Below are 22,500 nucleotides of genomic sequence, written 5' to 3'. Positions count from 1 at the left end.
GAGGGAGCGAGAGAGGGAAGAAAAGGGAGCGAGAGAGGGAGGGAAAGGGAGCAAGAGAGCGAGAGCCAGAGAGAGAGAGAGAGAGAGAGAGAGAGAAAGAAAGAGGGAGCGAGAGAGGGAGGAAAAGGGAGAAAGAGAGTGGGGGAGAAAGAGAGAGAGACAGAGAGAGGGAGCGAGTGAGCGGAGAGGGAAGAAGAGAGGGAGAGAAAGGATTATTATCCAATACATATTAAAGGCACATTTGCACACAAATACGTGTGCATCTGCATGCAATGTGTAGGTGTGGATGTGTGCACACCATATGTGTGTGTGAGGGTCTGCATGCAAATGTTTGCATGTTATCTCTCAGGTATGCGCTGGCCTTCCCGGAGAGCTTTGTGCTGCAGCCTGAGAGTCTGCAGCAGAAACAGCATTTATGGTATCTTCAACTAATCCTGCCCTGATTGGTGGAGAGCCGGGCTCCGACATAGCAAGCCTTCCTCTCCCAGGAATGAGTACAATCAGCTCATTACTTCCTCGTCTATAAGTGGGTGAGTATGTGTGTGTGTGTGTGTGTGTGTGTGTGTGTGTGTGTGTGTGTGTGTGTGTGTGTGTGTGTGTGTGTGTGTGTGTGTGTGTGTGTGTGTGCGTGTGTGCATGCGTGTGTGTGTGTTCCTTATGTGTGCGTGTGCTTTCCCCTTGGGCTCGCCTCAAATGAAGGGATAATCTAATCTTATTGCGACCATGAGTGCCCGCACTTCACTCAACCTCCCCCTTGACCTCTGACCTCTGCACCTCACAGCCTGAAACTCCAAAGCGGAGGTTTCCTGCGTCTCCTTCTCAAACGTTTGCGTTGCGTTGCTTTGTGTGGCTTTGCATTCTGGATGCTTGCGTTGTGTGTTGACCGATTTGTGCAGTGAATGTTGTGTTGTGTTGTGGTGGACTTCCCGGGGAATAATTTACAGGTTTTACTCAGGCCACTACCCTGGTTACCATGGATACCAAAGAGTTGAACCTGCACTCCATGCCACCAGTGAATGCAACGGTCCTCGTGCTCGTGAATATTTCAACGGTTGCGTTGCATCGATGATGCTCTTCCTGCTCGCTGGTGTGCGGTCATCATTGGCCCGTCCCCTCCCCTTACTCTCCCCCCTCTCCCTCTCCCCCTTTCTCTCTCCTACCCCATCTCTCCTCTCCTTTCTCTCCCACTCTCCCTGCTCTCCTCTCCTTCCTTCTACACCCTTTCCCACCTCTCTCTCCGATCCATCCACCCCCCCCTGTAACCTTCCCCCCCAAACCCCTCTCTCTCTCCCTTCTCTCCTATCCCTCCTCTCCCCCATCTCCCTCCCCCTCCCCCCCTTTCACCTTATCCCCCTCTCCCACCTCTCTTTCCTATCTCTCCCCCTCTTTCACCTTCTCCCCCAGTCCCACCTCTCTCTCCCCCCCCCGTCTGTCCCTCCCCTGCCCGCTGTCCCTCCTCTCCCTATTAAAAACCTGTTTGTCTCAACGCTTGTCCAGGGATCCGCGCGCCGATGCCCCCGTGCATGGAGGAGGTCAAGGGTCGGGTCTCGGGTTACGCGACCTCTCCCCTCCGTTAGTGGATCGCCGCGCAGAAGAGCATTCCAAACACGCAATGCCCCCCCAACTCCTGCCCTATCTCCCACCTAGGACAGGTGGAACTCATCTGGTGATGTTTGTACACTTAGAAGCGAGGGGACTAGAGGCCTAGGAGACGGGGAGAGGAGAGAAGGGAAGAAGAGAGAGGAGAGGAGACAAGGAGGAGAGAGAAAGGGAGGAGGGGGCGGAAGAGCAAAGAGGAGGGTTGGGGAGAGAGAGGAGAGAGAGGAGAGAGAGAGAGGAGAGAGAGAAGGGGAGAAGAAATGTGAGAGGAAAGGAGAGGGGCAGAGAAGAGAGAACAGAGAGGAGGATGTCAAATCTACAAGTGACACTTCATCTCACTTTCCTCATCCATCATCACATCCTGTCCGCATGATGTTACTTCAGTAAAACAAAGATTAATCATTTCAACAGTTTGAGTGTGTTACCGCGACAAGCTCCGCTACCAAAGAACTGAACAAACAAATGAACTGGCGCCTGGAAGACCGCTCCCTGAATAGTCCTCAAAACTGTAATCTAGAAGTCAAAACTAGAAATGAGGAAAAAAAGGACATGATTATTCTGTAAGCATCATCTTTATCTATACACGATTATATCTAGGATATCAAGCCTTGTTTTTCTGCATCGTACTGGATATTGTAACAGCTGTTTAAAACTGCATCCATATCACTCAAGTGAGAAGAGAGCAGAGAAAAAGCATGGCTACTCGGTAACTCAAATAAACTCAAACTTTGTTCCTATTCCTTCTCTTTTTCCCCGTGGTACATAAAAAGTTTTCCCTTCCACACCGCCGGAGCCTTTTACGGCTCCGGTTATTAAACTGTGGAATCGTGAATTAAATATTGTACCACTCCAACAATCCGGCTTTAGAGGAGTGCTTCTTATTCATGGGAAGAGACGGACCCTTCCCCCCCGCTACAGGGCCGGGGAACAGCGGAGCAGGTCGAAGGCTGCTCCACTCCCAGCTGGAAGAAAACCGGGTTCGATCCCCGTTCACCCCGTAGGCCTGGTCGGGCAAGATAGCCCTACCCCCACCAGCTCCTAACACCTGATGACATGTATCTGAATTAGAAATATCCCTTTGGATAAAAGGCTCAATCCTGTTTAATTACTTAATATATATATATATATATATTATTAATACGCTTTGTTGTCTAGGGAGGAGTGTGTTGTGGAAGGCAGGGAGAATGCAGGCAAAGAGAGAAAGATACAGAATAGATAGAGGAGAGACCTCAGGATTGCGCACACAAGCACACACACACACACACACACTCACACACGCACACACACACACTAATTGCCCATTCTTCAATTTGTACTGCAAGAAAATGCATAATTTCAACCTGTAATTATAACTTACAGAAACCAATTTAAGGCTTTGTGCATCATGCATAAAGTTCTGCTGCTCATCCATAAAGGAGCGGAAAGTGCTGGAATACACAAGTAAGTCTTCAGCAAAACCCAATAAAGGTCCGTCCCTCACTTTTAAAGTGTGGCTTTATGTGTAAATCAAAAACCGGAAGAAACAAATCCAAATGTGTTTTTTATCCGCTCAGAATGTTTGTCGGAGGCATTAAAATGTAGATGAAATAGGTTCAGCACAAATGAGTGGCGGTGTTGAGCAAAGCAATTATTTCACACCACTTTAATGAAATCTTGTCAGTCTGAAGAGCTGACAGCAACACACACCCCTGACACTCACAGAACCACACCTCACCCAGAGCCACATCTCTCTGGTAGAAACCAGGTGGCGAGCACTCTGCTTGGTTAGGGTGCGCTTGGACTTCAACTAACCATGACTTCAACATAGCCTAGCCAAGACTTTACTAACCATGACTTCAACATAGCCTAGCCAAGACTTTACTAACCATGACTTCAACATAGCCTAGCCAAGACTTTACTAACCATGACTTCAACATAGCCTAGCCAAGACTTTACTAACCATGACTTCAACATAGCCTAGCCAAGACTTTACTAACCATGACTTCAACATAGCCTAGCCAAGACTTTACTAACCATGACTTCAACATAGCCTAGCCAAGACTTTACTAACCATGACTTCAACATAGCCTAGCCAAGACTTTACTAACCATGACTTCAACATAGCCTAGCCAAGACTTTACTAACCATGACTTCAACATAGCCTAGCCAAGACTTTACTAACCATGACTTCAACATAGCCTAGCCAAGACTTTACTAACCATGACTTGAACATAGCCTAGCCAAGACTTTACTAACCATGACTTCAACATAGCCTAGCCAAGACTTTACTAACCATGACTTCAACATAGCCTAGCCAAGACTTTACTAACCATGACTTCAACATAGCCTAGCCAAGACTTTACTAACCATGACTTCAACATAGCCTAGCCAAGACTTTACTAACCATGACTTCAACATAGCCTAGCCAAGACTTTACTAACCATGACTTCAACATAGCCTAGCGAAGACTTTACTAACCATGACTTCAACATAGCCTAGCCAAGACTTTACTAACCATGACTTCAACATAGCCTAGCCAAGACTTTACTAACCATGACTTAAATGTAAATGGACTGCATTTATATAGCGCTTTTCTAACCATTGGCCACCCAAAGCGCTTTACAATCACATTGTAACACATTGCCTCACATTCACCATTCACGCACACATTCACACACCGACGGCGGAGTCAACCATGCAAGGCGACAGCCAGCTCGTCAGGAGCAGTTAGGGCTAGGTGCCTTGCTCAAGGACACCTCGACACTCAGCTAGGAGCAACCAACAACCTTCAGGTTACCAGCCACACAGCTCTACCTCCTGAGCTACTGCCGCCCTCAACCATGACTTCAACATTACCCAGCCAATACATAACTTAACCATGATTTAACCACGACTTCACCATAGGAATACCATTCCTTACCATCAGTTACCCGGTTACTTCTTGCTGTGAGGCGCTGCTGTCTCACAGCAAGAAGGTTCTTGGTTCGAGTCCGGGTGGGGGCATTTATGTTCTCCCTGGCTTAACACGGGTTTCCTCTGGGCTCTCCAGTTTCCTCCACACCATTAGACATACATTGTAGGTTAATACCCGGGCCTGCGCTCTTGACCAAGGCAGCAGCGGTAGATGTGGAGTGGGTCCCAGGGTGATGTGAAAAGGGCTGCCCGCTGCTCCAAGTGCTGCAGCTAATCATGGCTCCGATGCAGAAAACAAATACTGTTGTGTACTAGCTCAAATAAAAGGTGCTCCTTCTTCTGATTACCACAGTATTCCTTTATCCTAACTTCTATCTTACCGAAAGGTTTATAAACAATAACTCATAACATTACCTCACAATTAACTAATTGCTTAACCAATCCCTAATAATCCTTCAACCATTACCTAACAATCACTTATGAACCATTCCTGAATCCATAACATAACCAAAACATAACCTGACCTAACCCTTACCGATGTAGTACTTTACCATGACCTTAACATAGCCTAGCCAAAACTTTACCATCATTATAAATATATATAAATAACTATATAGCTAAATAGATATATAAATTTCATTTATTATTATTATTATTATTATTATTATTATTACCTAACCCCAATATATGACTGACCTAACTCTTCCTCGATGATACAAGGGTGTTAAAAGGACTGAGCTTCCTGCAAGCTAAGCAAATACTGGCATTAGAACACCTGAGTTTCTTGCTAGCTGACCAAATACGGGCATTAGAACACCTGAGCTTCCTGCTAGCTGACCAAATACGGGCATTAGAACACCTGAGCCAGTGAACCCAAACCACTTTTTTGTATTTTTTACTGTGGTCATTTGTCTTATATGATCGTCAACATAGTAATATTTGCCATTTACCACTTTAACTGAAATAAGTCTGCAATTGAGGGTAAAATAGAAGTAAAATTTGTTGTCTTAGTGATTCTCCCCAAAATACTTTGTGAACTTTCTCTGCTTCGCGAGAAATTTGGGCTTTTTGGGACACGGTGTGCGCAGATATTGAAGCTTCACCTAAGCAGCAACTTATTTAATACCCACTTCAAAAGGTAAGGCTTTTCGGACACCTATAGTACAATGCAATGGTGTGTGGTGGATTTCATGTAAAACATTGCATATTACAACACTCATAACAGTTACACAACGACGGTACTAAAATAGGATCATAAAGTTGGTGTGGAGCGTAACCATGGGGATAACACTCCCCCCTCTTTCCTAAAACTCTCAGCCCAAAACACATTTTCTTAAATCACATAGTGTCCGAATTCCATTTGAAACACTGGGGTCCCTGGCTCTCTAAGGCCGTTTAAGCGCAAGGTGACAGGTGACCATATAAAGGCGTTGAAGCTCCAGGTGACAGGTGACCCTATAAGGGCGTGGTTGAGCCAGGTGACCCTATAACGGCGTTGAAGTGCCAGGGGACAGGTGACAGGTGACCCTATAAGGGCGTTGAAGCGCCAGGTGATAGGTGAACCTATAAGGGCGTTGAAGCAGCAGGTGACAGGTGACAGGTGACGGGTGACCTTATAAGGGCGCTGAAGCGGTAGGTGACCCTATAAGGGCGTTGAAGCTTCAGGTGACAGGTGACCCTATAAGGGCGTTGGAAGCGCCAGGTGACAGGTGACAGGTGACCCTTTACGGGCGTTGAAGCGGTAGGTGCAGGTGACATTATAAGGGCGTTGAAGCGCCAGGTGACCCTATAAGGGCGTTGAAGCGCCAGGTGACAGGCGACAGGTGACCCTATAAGGGCGTTGAAGCGCCTGACGTCTTACCGTCCTCTGCGTGGGGCAGGATGGCGACCCTGGCGCTGGGGTAGTGGGTTGCCAGGCGACCTCCCACGGGCATGCTGAGGCTGACGTTGAAGCTCTCCTCCTCCTCGTACAGCGAGTCGTCGATGACCACCACGCGGCACGCCTTCTCCACCTCGCCGCGCTCGAAGCGCAGCGTGCTGCGGTGGTCCTCCGGGCGCGAGATGTAGTCCGAGTAGGAGAGGACCGAGGTGGGGACAGTGCCCGTCGCTGTCGCTATGGTTACGAATACAGGTTCACGCGCACGCACACACACACACACACACACACACACACACACACAGTTGTTGAAGAGGTACTTTAGTGGCTGGTTTAAAGGGTAGCGGCTTTATTTGAATCATCTTTCATACACACACGCAACACACACACACACACAAACACAAAGAGACACATGCACACACATACAGACACAGGCACACAAACGCACACATAAACACAAAGAGCCACATGCACGCACACACAGACAGACACACACAAATGCACATGCACACACACACACACACAACACAACACAAGAGTTATGAAGGCTTACAGAGAGTTTATTTGAAGCGTTTTTCATACACACACACGCACACACACATCTGAGCATGATTACACTCACACATACACACGAACACGCACACACATACTCCCACATGCACACACACACACACACAGACACACACAGACACACACCTTGCTGGGTGTAGCAGACGACCAGGAGTTCCTGGCTGACGTCCCCGCTCCGTCGGACGGGGACCAGGAGGCCCCCCACGTCCTCCTGGACGCTGTAGAGCGCCGAGGGGAAGAACACGCTGGACTCTGGGGAGCACAGCGCACAGAGAGTCGCGTCACATATAACATGTACAGGGACGGCTGGTATCAATGGGGTGCTGGGGCTAAGCCCTCCCTATCTTTGACAATAATCATGAGGACATTATTAAATAAATTGAAAATATTAAAATATTTGAATTACTAAAACTTAGAATTGGTTGATTTTGGTGCAACGGGAGAAGCAACAGCACCAAATAATCACAAAAAACGCAGGAGGGACATAAAGATATGTCGTGTGGGCTTAGAAAAGTCAGCCCAGATGATCTGCCTGGGCTGACTTTTCTAAGCCCACGCTTAAGAAAATCAGCATCCAATCGGTGTCCAATCGTGATTGACAGGTGTTATGACATACCCCCTTGATTTAGAGACCATTTGGGCTAAATTAATATAGCCCAGACCAACAGTGACAGTGACTCTCACTGTTGACTGTCACTGTTGGAGGCGGGAGAAAAAAGTGTTGACAACAATGGCGTTTTCGTTGATGTCTTTAGAAGAAAAAAATGAAATAAAGAGACTGGTGGCACATCGGCCAAACGATGTTCAGATTAAACAAAAGGACACGCGACTAAATCGTTCATTTTTGCATCTCTTGTTTCGAAAGGAAAGACTGGCTAACGGCAAGCGTAGCTAGGAGTGCTTTCTTACAGTGCGAACACGATTTGTAGTGTGTGTGTGTGTGTGTGTGTGTGTGTGTGTGTGTGTGTGTGTGTGTGTGTGTGTGTGTGTGTGTGTGTTTGTGTGTGTGTGTGTGAGAGTGAGTGAGTGAGTGAGTGAGTGAGTGAGTGAGTGAGTGAGTGAGTGAGTGAGTCAGTGAGTCAGTGAGTGAGTGAGTGAGTCAGTGAGTCAGTGAGTGAGTGAGTCAGTGAGTCAGTGAGTGAGTGGGTGAGTGGGTGAGTGAGTGAGTGAGTGAGTGAGTGAGTGAGTGAGTGAGTGAGTGAGTGAGTGAGTGAGTGAGTGAGTGAGTGAGTGAGTGAGGCAGTGAGTCAGTGAGTCAGTGAGTGAGTGAGTCAGTGAGTGAGTGAGTGAGTGAGTGAGTGAGTGAGTGAGTCAGTGAGTCAGTGAGTGAGTGAGTGAGTGAGTGAGTGAGTGAGTGAGAGAAACTTTTCCCATCACAACATGTTTGTAGCCTACTTATCTAATTGTTTATAGAGCATTATTAATTGCTGTAACTTGTTGCTGTATCTCTGGACTGTACCTCGGATGTGATTTTTGTTGTTTCTGCAGCGTGAACTATTAATGGGTATTGGCACTAGGCTTAATGCATTGTTAACCCCCCTACCCAATATCACCACCAGCCACTCCTGAACATGTATCAGTCATATAGAACATGACGGAGTCCAGCATGGAGAGACATATACATATACATACAACATGCATTAGTCAAATATAACATTTTAAGGAACACATTGGACTCTGGAGGAGCACAGCATGGAGAGAGACATGTCACATATAACATGTATCTATGAGATATAACACATATCAGTGTAAATATCAGTCAAATGGAACATATTTGTATAAATATATATATATATATATATATATATATATATATATATATATATATTAGTGCTGTCAAGCGATTCAAATATTTTATCGCGTTAATGTCATAGTTAACTTGCGATTAATCGCACATTTTTTTCTATTCTAAATAACCCTTGATTTCGTGCTGCTAGCCTTTTAGTGAGATCAGAGAGTGTTGAGAAGGACAGTGAGAAGAGAGACCCGCAGTGAATCAACCCGGTCCACTTGACATCGGGTAGGTGCATGACAGTGGTAGGCCTATGAATATTATACCGTACGTAGGCCTATACACATTACCAGGCTATCTAATAACGCCCACACACACACACACACACACACACACACACACACACACACACACACACACACACACACACACACACACACACACACACACACACACACACACACACACACGGTGGCGGAGTGGTAATCGGGAGAGTCGGGAGAATTCCCGGTGGGCCGTTAATGTTTCGGGGCTGTCGGGCTGATTACTAACAATATTGCCGTTAAAATTGGTTTGCGTTAACGCCGTTAATAACGAGTTAAATTTACAGCACTCATATATATATATATATATATATATATATATATATATATATATATATATACATACATATATATATATATATATATATACACATATATATATATATATATATACATATATACATATATATATATATATATACATATATATATATATATATATATATATATATATATATATATATATATATATATATATACATATATATATATATATATATATATATATATATATATATATATATATATATATATATATATATATATATATATATATACATACACATACATATGGATATCACTCAGATATAGATTTACATTGAGAATACTTGAAATCTCTGGGTATTAATCCTGGGGGAAATAATTTCTGTTACAATTGCACTGCTCAACATAATGAAACAGAAAAAGAATAATAATAATAAATGTGGGTAAAAAATCTGAATACAGAAGTACCGCTGGGCAATAAAGATATCGCCAAAGGTGCTTAGATTCCAAAAACGTATGCATGTAAATAAAGCACATTTGCATATAAAAATGTGCATAAATTACACCAGAAAGACCATAAGGTATGCATGTAAATTCTTCCCTGTATCTACACTTATTTTTTTATTTACATAAGCTGTAGATCAGTGCTACACCACATGCTCTGTTTGCTTTGCCTCGTTCTACTTTCCCTTCTGTACTTGTGTTTGATCGTAAAAAAAAAAACGTTGAAACGCCAGCGAAGAACCGAACAGCGTCCGATGTTACCCGCCGCAAAATGGAGAACGGGGTTAATGTTGGCCCTGCACCACCGGCTGGTCCCCAGGTGCAGGGCCTCTCCAGGAGATACTGAGAGGGGCTGGCAGGCGACCCGGTCAACGCGGTCGGCGAGGGGGCGAGCAGAGAGAGGAGGAGTGAGGGGGGGTGATAACACGGGGGTTATCTGCCGCGAGTGGGCCTCGGCAGCACCGGAAGAGCCGGTCGAAGGCGCCCGGCTTGCGGCTCTCTGCCACGCGGAGCCCTAATGAGAAATCTCATTAAATATCTGCCCTCGTTCCTGAGTTCCTGCATCGCTCCCCGGCTCTTTGATCAGAACCTGGGATCGGCTCGCTCGCCTCCCCGCTTATCTAAACAAACTCCCCGCTCGGGCCGATGACTGATTCGCAGCGTAACGCGCAGAGACAGCGCGTCGGCTACTCGGACCGTCCCCCAGGGAACGCCGGAGCCCTCACCCGCCCCAGACACGCAGAGAATGCTATCGAGACGAGAGAACGCTATCTAGGAAAAGAGCAAATAGACGCGTGCGCATCCCCTTGGCATTTATCAAGCGGGCAAGCAGACGCTCTGCATGTAATACAATATAGGTCCGTGCGTAATGTATATTTGCATATATTTATACACCACACACATTTGGATTTCCTCAGGGTACAGCTGGGCGATGGCTCTCCACATCGGAGCCATCATGAGTCGTTAGCCGGCGTGTCTCCTCCGTTTGACCACCTTCGTCGCCGCCTCCTCCCGAATCACGTCGCCCCCAAATCCCCAGCCCTGCCATCACTTTACCCACACCTATATGCCACCTCACCCCTCCTCTCCCATGCCCTCCTTACCCTTATCCCAATGTCCATCTCCCCTCCAGCCTCGTCTGCCTTCTCTTTATCCTCTCTCTCTCTCTTTCTCCCCCTTCCTCATCTCCTCTCTTCTGCTCTTCCACTTTCTCCCCATCCCTCCTCTATCTCTCTCCCTCTCCCTCGCTCCCCCTCCATCCTCTCCCCCCCTCCCACCCTTACTTACTCCTCACTCCCTTCTGCTCCCCCCTTTCGCTGTACCTCCTCGCATCCCCACCTGGCCCCACTCCCTTTCTCTCCCACCTCCTTCTCCCTCGTCTCCCTCCTCTCTCTCTCTCTCTGCCACTACCATGAGTCAGATATCGGTATCTGCCTCCCACCCTGACTTCCTCCCCCCCCCTCCCCCCTCCTCTCTCCCTCCCCCCAGCAGGTTTATCCCCAGGTTTGTTAACGATGTGGTCGGCAACCTGCCCTGATCTATAAACCACAGCTCTCCGCTCTCACACCTCGGGCTTCACGGCTCATGAATTATAAACCCCGCACGCCAGGACCGCAGCTCCCCTACGGCTGCCACGTTCTACGGGCACACAGACGCCGCCCAAATGAAATGAATTAATTAATCCAACCGGTGCCTTGCATCATAATAAGCCACAACAACATAGCGCTAACCCTTGAGGGCAGCTGGAACAGGGTTCAGTTGGAAACTGTATAATGAGAAGGTAAATATACATATAGGTTTAGATAAACCAGCATAAGGCGAGGTCTGTTCAAGCAAAGAGGGCAACGATTTGAAAGTCCTCGAACAATAAAAAAGATAGCTGCCAGTTATTATAATAACACTCGGGAGAGTGTTTTGTGTTTTGGGGGAAAAAAGCACCAAGCAAACATGTGAATTAGCATAAACCCGCAATTGTAGATTATTTTATTCGGATTCGATTCATGCAGGAAGCAGCGAGGCAGTTTCCCCGCTGCTAGACACAATCTGCTGCCTCTATTCTTCTCCTTGCAGGTTGTTCTGTTCAACACACAAACAACAACATCAGCATAGCCATTAACATTCCCTGGCTAGTCTGTTGTTGGTTTTTGTTTTGTGCATGCCGTGATGAACCGTGTGTCTCTGGTCAGACCAGAGAAGACGCTGAACTCACCAAATAAACTCGTAAATGTCATGGAGACCAATGGATACTGTTTGAATCAGTGGTGGGAGTTTACTCCAAATCTATCAAAATAAAACAATTCCAATTGTATTTAATTTAATTGCATCCAATTCAATGATAGGATCACCTACCTCCTCTTTAATGACCTGTGTCTGTGTTCACTGTATAACCCCTACCTGCTACTTTTAGACATGTATTTTCACTGTCTAACCCCGGCCTGCTCCTCAATGACCTGTCTCAGTATTCACACTCTCACCCATGCCTGCTTCTTAATGACCTACCTCTGTATCCACTGTCTAACCCCTACCTGCTTCTTAATGACCTACCTCTGTATCCACTGTCTAACCCCTACCTGCTCCTAAGAGACCTACCTCTGTATCGACTGTCTAACCCCTACCTCCTTCTTACAGACCTACCTCTGTATCGACTGTCTATCCCCTAGCTGCTCCTTAATGACCTGTCTCTGTATTCACACTCTCACCCCTACCTGCTTCTTAATGACATGTATTTTTCCCTGTGAAACCCCTACCTACCTTAACGACAGGTCGCTTTATTCACTGTTTACACCCTTCCTGCTCCTTAATGACCTGTCTACCTTCTACCCAATGACGTGTCTCTCTCTTTTCACTTTCTTACCCCCACCTGCTCCTTAACGGCCTGTCGCTGTGTTAACTGTCTAAGCCCTACTTACTCCTCAGTGACCTGGTTTGGTATTCACCGCGAGTCCCTTTTAGTGTCGTCGTCTGCTGAATAGTAAACAGCAATCAGTAAGCATCCAGAAGGTGATAAACAAGAGCTATTCTACTTATAATACCTCCAGTGCTTTGATATTGGTCCCAATGAAAGGCTCATTATCAGTAGAATGTATTCATACCTCCGCCAAGGAGGTTACGTTTTTGGCCCTTCAGTGTCGCCGTGAGCACGGTATCGCAGAAAGACGAGCAGGGATTTACGATACATTTGGTGGGTAGGCTGGTTATGGGCAAAGGAAAAAAGCGATTCACTTTTCACGCCAATCAGCCAAAAAGGGGGCGTGGACATGGTAGCCCCCAGCCCCTCCCATTTCCTGCTTTCTGTTTAATCTCAAAAAGTCATCAGACTGAGCTCAGAGTAGCCAATGGGCTCCCTCCAAGACAGAACCGCTTCCACCAATCAGATTCTGTGCTCCTCTGAAGACATTTTCTAGCTACACCGACGATGATTCTGACTAGTATCGACTACTGCTACTTCTACTACTGACCGTCTCCTGGGTCTTGGATCTCCACCGTGGCCTTCTCAGGGAACTCCAGCAGCGCCATGACGGGTTCAGACAGAACGATCTGGAAGCGCTCCGACTCCTCGTACTCGCCGTCCGACAGAATGCGCACCCTCCAGACGGCCGTGGTCTGACCGGGGTTGAACTGGACCTGCTTCTGGGACTTCCCCCGGAAGTCACTGTCCTTGGTGGCGGTGCCGTCCAGGGTGCCGATGCCTGTGGGGGCAACGAGAGGACGTGAGACAAGGAAGCACCCAGGGAACCTTCCCTCTGGTTCGTGGATGCATAGATAGATCCAACTCTATCAATCCCCCGGAGGGGTAAACCCTTTGCCACAGCACAGCAGCAGTGGAAGACACAGTGTATAATACAATACAATAAAAAAATACAAAGTAGTGCTAATGAAAACAGAAATATATGCTGTAGTAAACGCAAAAGTAAGGACAAACAGAACAAACAGGGCAAACGGGACAAACAGTACAAACAGCATCAATAGCATTCGGTCCAGGAGGTCCGGGTCTTGACCAAGGCAAGCCTAAGCGAGGACTAGACCAGAACCAGGTGTCCTGATTGGCAACGTCAAAATACACTATTTTCCAGGACACCACGGATTGGTTTAATCCGCTTGTACCACAGTTATTCACAATGATAGGGTATAACTTACTTTCATCAATAATGTGATTGGATTGTTATCGACCTAATCAGCTGAAGTTAAAATAATTTCATATATTCTTCCGCAGCGCTTTGAGCAGATTGTTTTTGCATTGTGAAGGACACAGCTGGTCGATAGTTATATTTGGTTGCTGTTGTTTATGTACTGCATTGATTCAGAACTGTTAAAAGGCAGAGTTGTCCTGCTGTTGAAACATAATGCAGACCCTTGGAACGTTAAAGACCAATCAGAATCAAATGTTCATCAACAATGGTATAATTGTATTTGTAGAGCACTCCTTCCAACACAATGGAAGTCACAGTGGTTTCCATAACTAGCAATAACACATGATTTCAGCCCCCCAGTTCTGAAATCACTTTTATGTCTCCTAAACAAAAATACTTTTAAAGAGCTTTGTTTATCCTCCCAGTTTTATTGGACGGTAAGTGGTTTCATTGGTCTGGGGATTTGGGTAGGAAGTCACACAGCCTGCAAACTTTACTCCAAGTGCATCTTTATTGTAATGGATTGATACAGAAATAATGTTACCACTTCTGACCATCGTTGCGAAAGTAACATAGGTCCATGAGAATGGCCTCCTGCTCCTACATCAGGATTTGAAAGGTGAATGGTTTTTTGGGGAGGAAGGATTACTCGATTATTTCATTTTTATTTGACGTTTATATGACAGGGAGAATGCACAACATATAATTGAGCCAGACTCGAGCCACAAGGCCCATTTACATCTGTTGTCCATGGATTAAGGATAGATTAAGGACAACCATAAAAAAAATTAAAGAAATGAAAGGATACGTTTCAAATGAAAGGATCAGAAGATAAATAATATTAATACTTAGTGTGGAGGATTCAATTAAAAGCCCTTAGCCCTGATTTAAAAGTAGGTATGTACACCATTGAGGTACATCTCAGATGTTGAGGAAGTTAGTTCCAGATATGTGGTGGTAGATACAAACTAAAAGCTGCTTCTCTGTGCTGTGGCCAAACCCTGGGCAGAGTGAGTCTGCAGCTTCCTGGGGACCTGAGGGCTCTAGTGGGCACTGGAGCACTGCAACCTGAAGGTTGCTAGTTCGATCCCGAGCCTCTAGCTGAGCGTCAAGGTGTCCCTGAGCAAGACACCTAACCCTAACTGCTACAGACGAGTGTGGTTGACACCGCAGTCCGTGTATGAACTGTTGTAAGTCGCTTTGGACGAATGCTTCAGCTAAATGCCCTAATTATAAATATATAAATATGGTGGGCGAGGTTAATTTGGTGTAGATTGTTCGTTCTATAGCTCGCAGAACTGAAATGTTTCTTCCTTTCCTGCATTGAGAAGCTGAAACGATTAGCTAAACCGAAAACACACACACCTACTCCCACGGAGCCTGAATTTATATTAATATTAATATATTTATATTTTGTATATAGACGTTGTAGACGATGGTGGAATTCACAACAGCTTGTCAATTCATGAATAGATTACATAATTAGATTGTATGTTCCCAAGAGCTTTAATATGTTTAGTTTTATGCTAATTAAAGTTAGATTTTGAAATCGCTCCAAATTTATATGACTTCAATGACCTTGTAAAAAAGCACACACACAATAACAGAATCCCATGATGGATGACAACCATTTTTAGTCATCTGCAGATTTGGGAACAAAGTGCCTTGAAATGTGCCACAAACACACACACACACACACACACACACACACACACACACACACACACACACACACACACACACACACACACACACACACACACACACACACACACACACACACAAACACACACACAGCTATTGTGGGTGGTAATTAGCTAAGCTGTTCTGTCTCCAGTAGAAGAGTTTCCTTAGAGGTGAATGAATGTATTATCCAAGCTCTCAATTTATGCTCAACAACATTTCTTTCAACGTTTCAGAAATCATTAAAACTGTGCTGAGTATTCACACATCGTCAAATACGTTTATTTTACTACCAATCAGTTAACAACTAAGTATTTTACCCAGTACCTAGCTATCTAGCTACTAACTAGCCTAGTATCTTAATAACCAATTACTTAGTATCCAACAAACCAGCTAGCTAACCTAACACAAAAACAGATAAACACACGCGCAAAACCACACACATACCCCAATTCACACACACACACACACACACACACACACACACACACACACACACACACACACACGCACACGCACACGCACACACACACACACACATTCACACAGAGAACACACATAGACAAACATACACATACACACTCTATAACAGTGTTTGTCTATAAGATAAAGCTATAAGATGAATAGACAAATAAATAAATAAATAAATATCAATGATTAAATGAAAGTTGCAGCAAAACGAAAGGCCAAGAGCAGATTAAAGGCTAGAGGGAGGGATGCGAAAGTAAACAAAATAACAAAATGGATGGACAGAAGGAAAGACCGACACAGAAAGACACAAAGAGAGACATGCAGAGAGAGAGAGTGAGAGACTGCTGGACAGATAGACAGAGAGGGGTGGGGGGGGGGGGGGGGGCGATATGAAACCAAACAGAGGGATTACACAGCTGAGAGGGGAGCCGTCGAGGTCGGTGTAGAACTAAATTACTATTTCATTTGTTGATGAAAGACGGAGAGAGAGAAAGGGGGGTGGAAAGGGCTGCCTTTGATATGCCAGCCGAGACAGGAGCAGAGGCCTCCTACACGTGTGTGCCGAGATGAAATGGACTCTCTCCTCTTCAAAGACCCGCCGCATAGCGAGACAACCAGGGTTTGTGTCTTCGCCACAATGCGCCTCTCGCATCACCAAGGCAACCCCCCCCCCCCCCGCCGTCCCGACACATATATCACCCCCCAACGAACCCCCGCTTGCAACCCCACCTGCTCACATCACTCACAGCCCCCCCCCCCCGCCTTACAGCACTCACATCAACCCCTCTCACATCATCCCTCAATCACATAAACCCCACTCATATCACCCCCCCCCCCCCGCTCCCAACCGCCTCACTCACATCACCCCGCCACTCCCATCACCTCAGCTCACATCCTCCCCACTCACATCAGCCCAACTCACATCTCCCCCCTCCACTCACATCAGCCCAGTTCACATCCTCCGACTCACATCACCCCGGTTTACATACCCCCATTCACATCACCCTCCAATCACCCATCACCCAAGTCCACCTCCAACCAACTAGCATAAGCCCTGCTCACGTACGCTCCACTCTCACCACCCCCACTCACATCCCATTCATACACCCCCGCTGTCGGTGTATGAATGTGTGTAGGACATTGAATGGGTGAATGTCAATAATTGTATGGCGTCCATTGTTAGTTATTAAATATCTTAATTACTAACTTTCCCTCCCCCCTCTCTCTCTCCCTCCCTCACTGTCTAGCCATCATGGCGTAGCTTCACCCAACCTCCAGTTCAGATCCCCCGTTGGGGGGAGGCTGAAGCACCTTCCGGGGAGAGAAGCTTCCACCCCTGAATCGGTTTCTCTGGTCCTGAGATTCATCTCCGCTCCCGGGCAGAGGAGTGAATGGGTGAGTCAGGGGATTGCAATGCAGCTCTGGTGTATGTTACCCAGTCAGGGTTAACGGAGAGACCATCTTCCTCATAAACACCATTCCACCATACTCAACACCGCCCGTAAGGAATAGCACATAAAATGAAACGAAGAGCAGGGAGATTAAATTTGAGGAGAGGACGAGCGTTTAGGGTGCTAGGGTGACTCTGCGGCGGTATCTTTGAAGTGCGCACGGTGACATTTTACGGTACACCGAGGCCTTCTTGTGCTGTGTTCCTCCTGAGGCTGTGTCGACACGGACGACTTGTGAAGAACTTCTGGAGAACTTGTGGCACTGTGAAGAACTCAAGAGCCAGTGAAGGACTTCAGAACAGGTCCCCATGGTAAGATTCAGAAATGCCATAGCCATCTGTCAGCTATTAGTGAGGGAAATGTGCTGTGAGAATATCTGTTCTGGTTGATTACACATATTCCTCTGTAAGAGACGACTTGGATTTTAGACTAGTCCCGGGTAATTTCTGACCAATCAGGGCATTTCTTCCATGATTGATTTACGAAACCCATCTTCCATGTTACTCACAGGTGTGTGATTGCTAAACGTCTCAATAGCAAGAAACGTAGAGCGAAGAAAGTTTTCCTTGGGTTGATTATCTTTTCTCCTCTCTCTTTAAACTTTGAAATCGTACCTACATCAACCAAGTGCATCAGCTTTTCAATGTAACTTAAAGGTTGGGTATGGGATTTGCGAAACGCCAGCAGATTTTGAAAACACACAACTCAAATGGTCCTGCCCCCTCTCCTTCAACGCTGACTCTGACTCCACCCATTCCAAATACATGGACGCGCAATCATGCACGAGCGAACAGATGTGCGAGAGCGAGCCATTAGCTAGTTAGCTAGCTCCAGTAGCTACCGCAGGATAACAACAAACAGAAGCTTGCTCTGGGTCACGAACTTTGAGTACGTGCACGAAGGGGTCACGCGCGGGGAGCGGGGGAGGGGGAGTGCAGTACGACCGTTTGATTGACGTACTTGCTGTCCAATGTCACTCGGTGGGTCTGGAAATCATTGGCTGGAGTTTTTCGAGCCCTGCCCGTTCCACAGATGATTGACTTGTTTAATTTTCATGTCAGTGCTTCTAACTCAGTGGCTGTAAGTGGGTTATGATAAGGATTTCAAGTTATTTTGCAAAAATGGCCAAAAAAGAAAATGTTAAGTGCTATTATTCTCCATTTCAAAGCCGATGTGTCCACTTTTTGAGGAATGACATTTTCAGCAAATACTGAGAAGAGATGAAAGGTGTTAAAAAATGCAATGGATGTCTATGTTCACTTTTGGTTGTTCTAGAATCTAGAAGGGGTGTGAAATATTAATAATAGGCTTTGGGATGAATTATATTGTGCCTAGTGGCGGCTAAGGGGCACATACAGTCAGATAAAACTCACTGAATGGCACAATAACAGGAGATAAGTTAGACTTATCTTCATCTCCAGGTATCCAGCTACCAGGGTAAGTGATTCATACATAAATCGGTGTAAAAAATGGGGGAGTATTCAATGAATAACAAGTACCTCTTTACTCAGACACTTCAAAGCAGCCAACAACACAAGACATGGGCTTATGTTTGCCTATATGTATTAAGATTATTTAAGATAAGCGAGATAAGATAACACTATTAAACCCTGAAGGTAAATTTCAGTGTTGCAGCAGTGCGATGAAATTAGCGCGATAATATCGCGTCAACACATCTCATTTTAATTTAATTAATAACAATTAACGCATTAACACACTTTTTCTTTTCTGTGTTATTTTTGTTTTCCCCACAGAATGTCAAAATTAATTTTTGATTTTAGTTCCACTTACTTTACATTCAACTTCACTTGCCGTAAGTGACTGTCTGATAACAATTATACTATGTGACAGCCTGCTTACAATTCTCAAATCTGTGGTGTTCCGTAAGTTTCATAATCAACCCACACTGAGTAAATCAATAAAACTCCCTCAAGATCACTTGGACTAGTTTTTGCTGATGAAGTACATTTGGTATGAATTATCATGTGTCATTCCGTTTGATAATCTTATTTCACTTTAATATGAGTGTATTTAAAATAAAATGTAAAAAATGTGATTAATCGTGAGTTAACTCACCAATACCATGCGATTAAACGCGATTAAAAATGATAATCGTTAGACAGCGCAAGATTAAACATGGATTACGTTGATCTTTTCCTGATCTCAATGAATCATTCGGGGAGTAAAAGAATGAACCACTGACCACAAAATATACACGTCACATCAGCGCTGTGCAGTTAGTCGTACGCTACTGCTCTAACACAGCTTGACAACCCCTCCTACTCTGATACTTGATGACCTTGTAAACCCAGGTTTCAGTTTGTCACACATCCCTTAATTGACGGTATTAGCAGAATTAACTCCTACTAGCTCGGGGACAGCAGCTCTGGAAGGCTCTTTAACCCCTGGCGAAATAGACAGCTAGTGGCCATTCAGCCTCAAACGACCCGAGCAGGCCATTAAATGTGGCGTCAACGACTAAATGTTGACCTCGTGAGACCTCTAACATGAGGGCACATAACGCCCCAAAGAACTAGTCTGGAACCATTGTCTAGCCGGACCTTGAACAACAACCTTTCAGGGGTCATGACCTCGGTGACCCTAAAGGGTTTCACTGTCTACACATGGCTAGGCCTGACACTTCGGGCATCACAAGCTAACCAATTACAACATCGAACATAACCTTAAAATATTTTGGCTAAATCTATCGCTCAAATGTGTCTCTGCTATTCTCTGACATCTTCTTATTTTAAAGACATTGCATTTCCCGATATTTTTGTGCTATTTCCCTTGTTATTAGATTGGGTAGGTTGTTGTTGGGGGTGTTGGGAATCTCTGCAGTTGTTCCTTTAGATATCGGTGGGCAGGACACCCCCTACCGCCTCAATAATATATACTTTATTTTCATTAAAAATCCCATGGCATGAAAATGTCACTTTCTGAGATTTTCTACCATTAATATGAGTTCCCCTAGCCTACCTGTGCTCCCCCAGTAGCTAGAAATGTTTTGGGGTGTAAAACGAGCACCAGGCTTTCTGCTCCGTCTTTGAAAAATCAAAGTTCAGACGCTCCGTTTTTGAATGTTCCCCGTATGTCGTCATAAGGGGAGATGCCACCTCCCCCTTCTCTGCTTTGCCAGCCCAGAGAATTTGGCCCGCCAATGAGACACGACCGTGCGAGCGCCACATGTGTGTGTGTTGGTGTGTGTGTGTGTCTTCAAATACTGTATTAGGGGCCCACTAATATCTATATTAAAGCATCCATAAAGTAGCATGCCATGGGACCTTTAAGATTTCTAAATAGTTAAACAATTTGTATTGCACTTTTGCACAAAAATAAGCTTTACGAATAGAGTTTGTAGATCAATCGATCAATAGATCGATTGATAGTTTGACTTACTGATGAAGGAGGTCTCCCCCAGGTAGCCCCTCCTCCTCAAAACCACCTCCAGCACTTTAGACTCCTCATCAACCACGTAGAACTCCGTCTCCAGGGAGATCCAGGACCAGTTGAGACGGAACGGCTGGTTCCTCAGCTGGTTGCCGCCTGCAGACACAAATAAACAAACACAAAAAAGTAAACTCCTTTTTCCGCCCAGGAGCTGTTCTCTCTCCAACCCCCAGAGTCCCAGGACTTAGAAGAGAGAAGTTTATTCCCCCCCCCCCGAGAAGCTTCAGAACCAGAGTCTCTCTTGCTAGTTGCCACAAGTCTCTCTTGGTCGTTTCCAAAACGTCTGAGCTAACACCGTTCCAGTTGTTATGACTGACCGTGATGCAGCGCTTTATAATATTAGCATATGATTAAGGAAGACAGAGTTTCGCCAGCCAAATCATTATTCAAAACATGCTAGACACATTGATATGAAAAACACTTTAAAATGTGCCGTTTTACTAGCCCGGGGTTGGAACCATTATCCCAACACTTTAGGGTTGACTCTGACTCTCGTGTGGGAGAGTTGTTGCGTTTCGCGGATGGCTGAACGCAGGGGGGAGAAGAAGAGCGACTAATTGCTTCATTTATAATTAAGATAAAAGGCGTTTTCCACGCGTTCCTGTCTGAACTGGACTGTTTCATCCCGGGCTTCTGAAACTCCACTCAAAGACATGGACTGGAGTCCTAGAGGGCAACACTGCCCAGAGAAAGAGCTGAGCCACACTAACATCAAAAGAACACACACACACACACACACACACACACACACACACACACACACGCACACACACACACACACACACACACACACACACGCCAGCACACGCACACAAACATGCATGCGCATTGCATGCATGAACCCAGTCACACCATACACATACACACACACACACATGCATGCATGCACAATCACACAAATGGACATTCCTGCATGCACACACTTGCAAACCCCATCACACACACACACACACATGTTCATAAACCACATCAACCCTCAAAAACACAGGCTGACAGACACCAAGACAAACACACACATGGGGACACAAAGAGGAGCAGAAGCAGTCAAACAGTCCGAGGCGGAGTGACAGCAGACGTCCATGCGGTAGCTGTCAGTGTTGAGTGTTTTGGGCTGTTCTGAATAGAGGCGGGGAGCGGGATTCAGGTGACTAGCCAACGAAACAGCAGGCACACGGAACAACAGGCACAAACCTCTGCAGGGTGCCTGGGCCTCATTGTGCACAGAATCCACTGGCTTTGTGTTGTTAGACACAAGAAGCATCCATGCTGATCTATTTGTGGGGCTCAGGCAGAAGGGATCCTGCTGTTGTAGTACCAGGATTGACCTCTGGGTGGTTGGTGGTAGGCGGTAGCAGAATAACCCATCCCAATTCTAAGCCCACAGGGATTTATTTCTGATAATATAAGGGAAATATATATTCCAAAAGAATGCAATCCAAAAGAATGCAAGCCCGGACATAGTTAACAAAGCTTAAGGTAGCCATGACGTGGTAACCAAGCTAGCTGGGACACAGCTAACTAAGCTAAAGCTAGCAGAACAAAGACCACCATGACA

At 45.7% G+C, this 22,500-nt stretch overlaps 1 protein-coding gene across 1 annotated transcript in view; it reads right to left on the bottom strand.

Moving 5' to 3' along the window:
- Nucleotides 1-22,500, bottom strand: part of frem2b (FRAS1 related extracellular matrix 2b) — a 97,477-nt gene that overhangs the window by 38,445 nt on the left and 36,532 nt on the right. The window contains exons 3-6 of the mRNA XM_030381158.1: nucleotides 20,895-21,041; nucleotides 13,219-13,449; nucleotides 7,064-7,189; nucleotides 6,353-6,604 (exon numbers count right to left, since the gene is read on the bottom strand). Of these exons, the coding sequence (XP_030237018.1) occupies nucleotides 6,353-6,604; nucleotides 7,064-7,189; nucleotides 13,219-13,449; nucleotides 20,895-21,041 (756 nt within the window). The remainder of the gene's footprint in view (nucleotides 1-6,352; nucleotides 6,605-7,063; nucleotides 7,190-13,218; nucleotides 13,450-20,894; nucleotides 21,042-22,500) is intronic.

The sequence above is a fragment of the Gadus morhua genome, chromosome 16 (genome assembly GCF_902167405.1).
Source record: "Gadus morhua chromosome 16, gadMor3.0, whole genome shotgun sequence".
Lineage (NCBI taxonomy): Eukaryota > Metazoa > Chordata > Actinopteri > Gadiformes > Gadidae > Gadus > Gadus morhua.
Note: the sequence above shows the minus strand (reverse complement) of the source record. Positions and strands in the feature narration are given on the sequence as shown.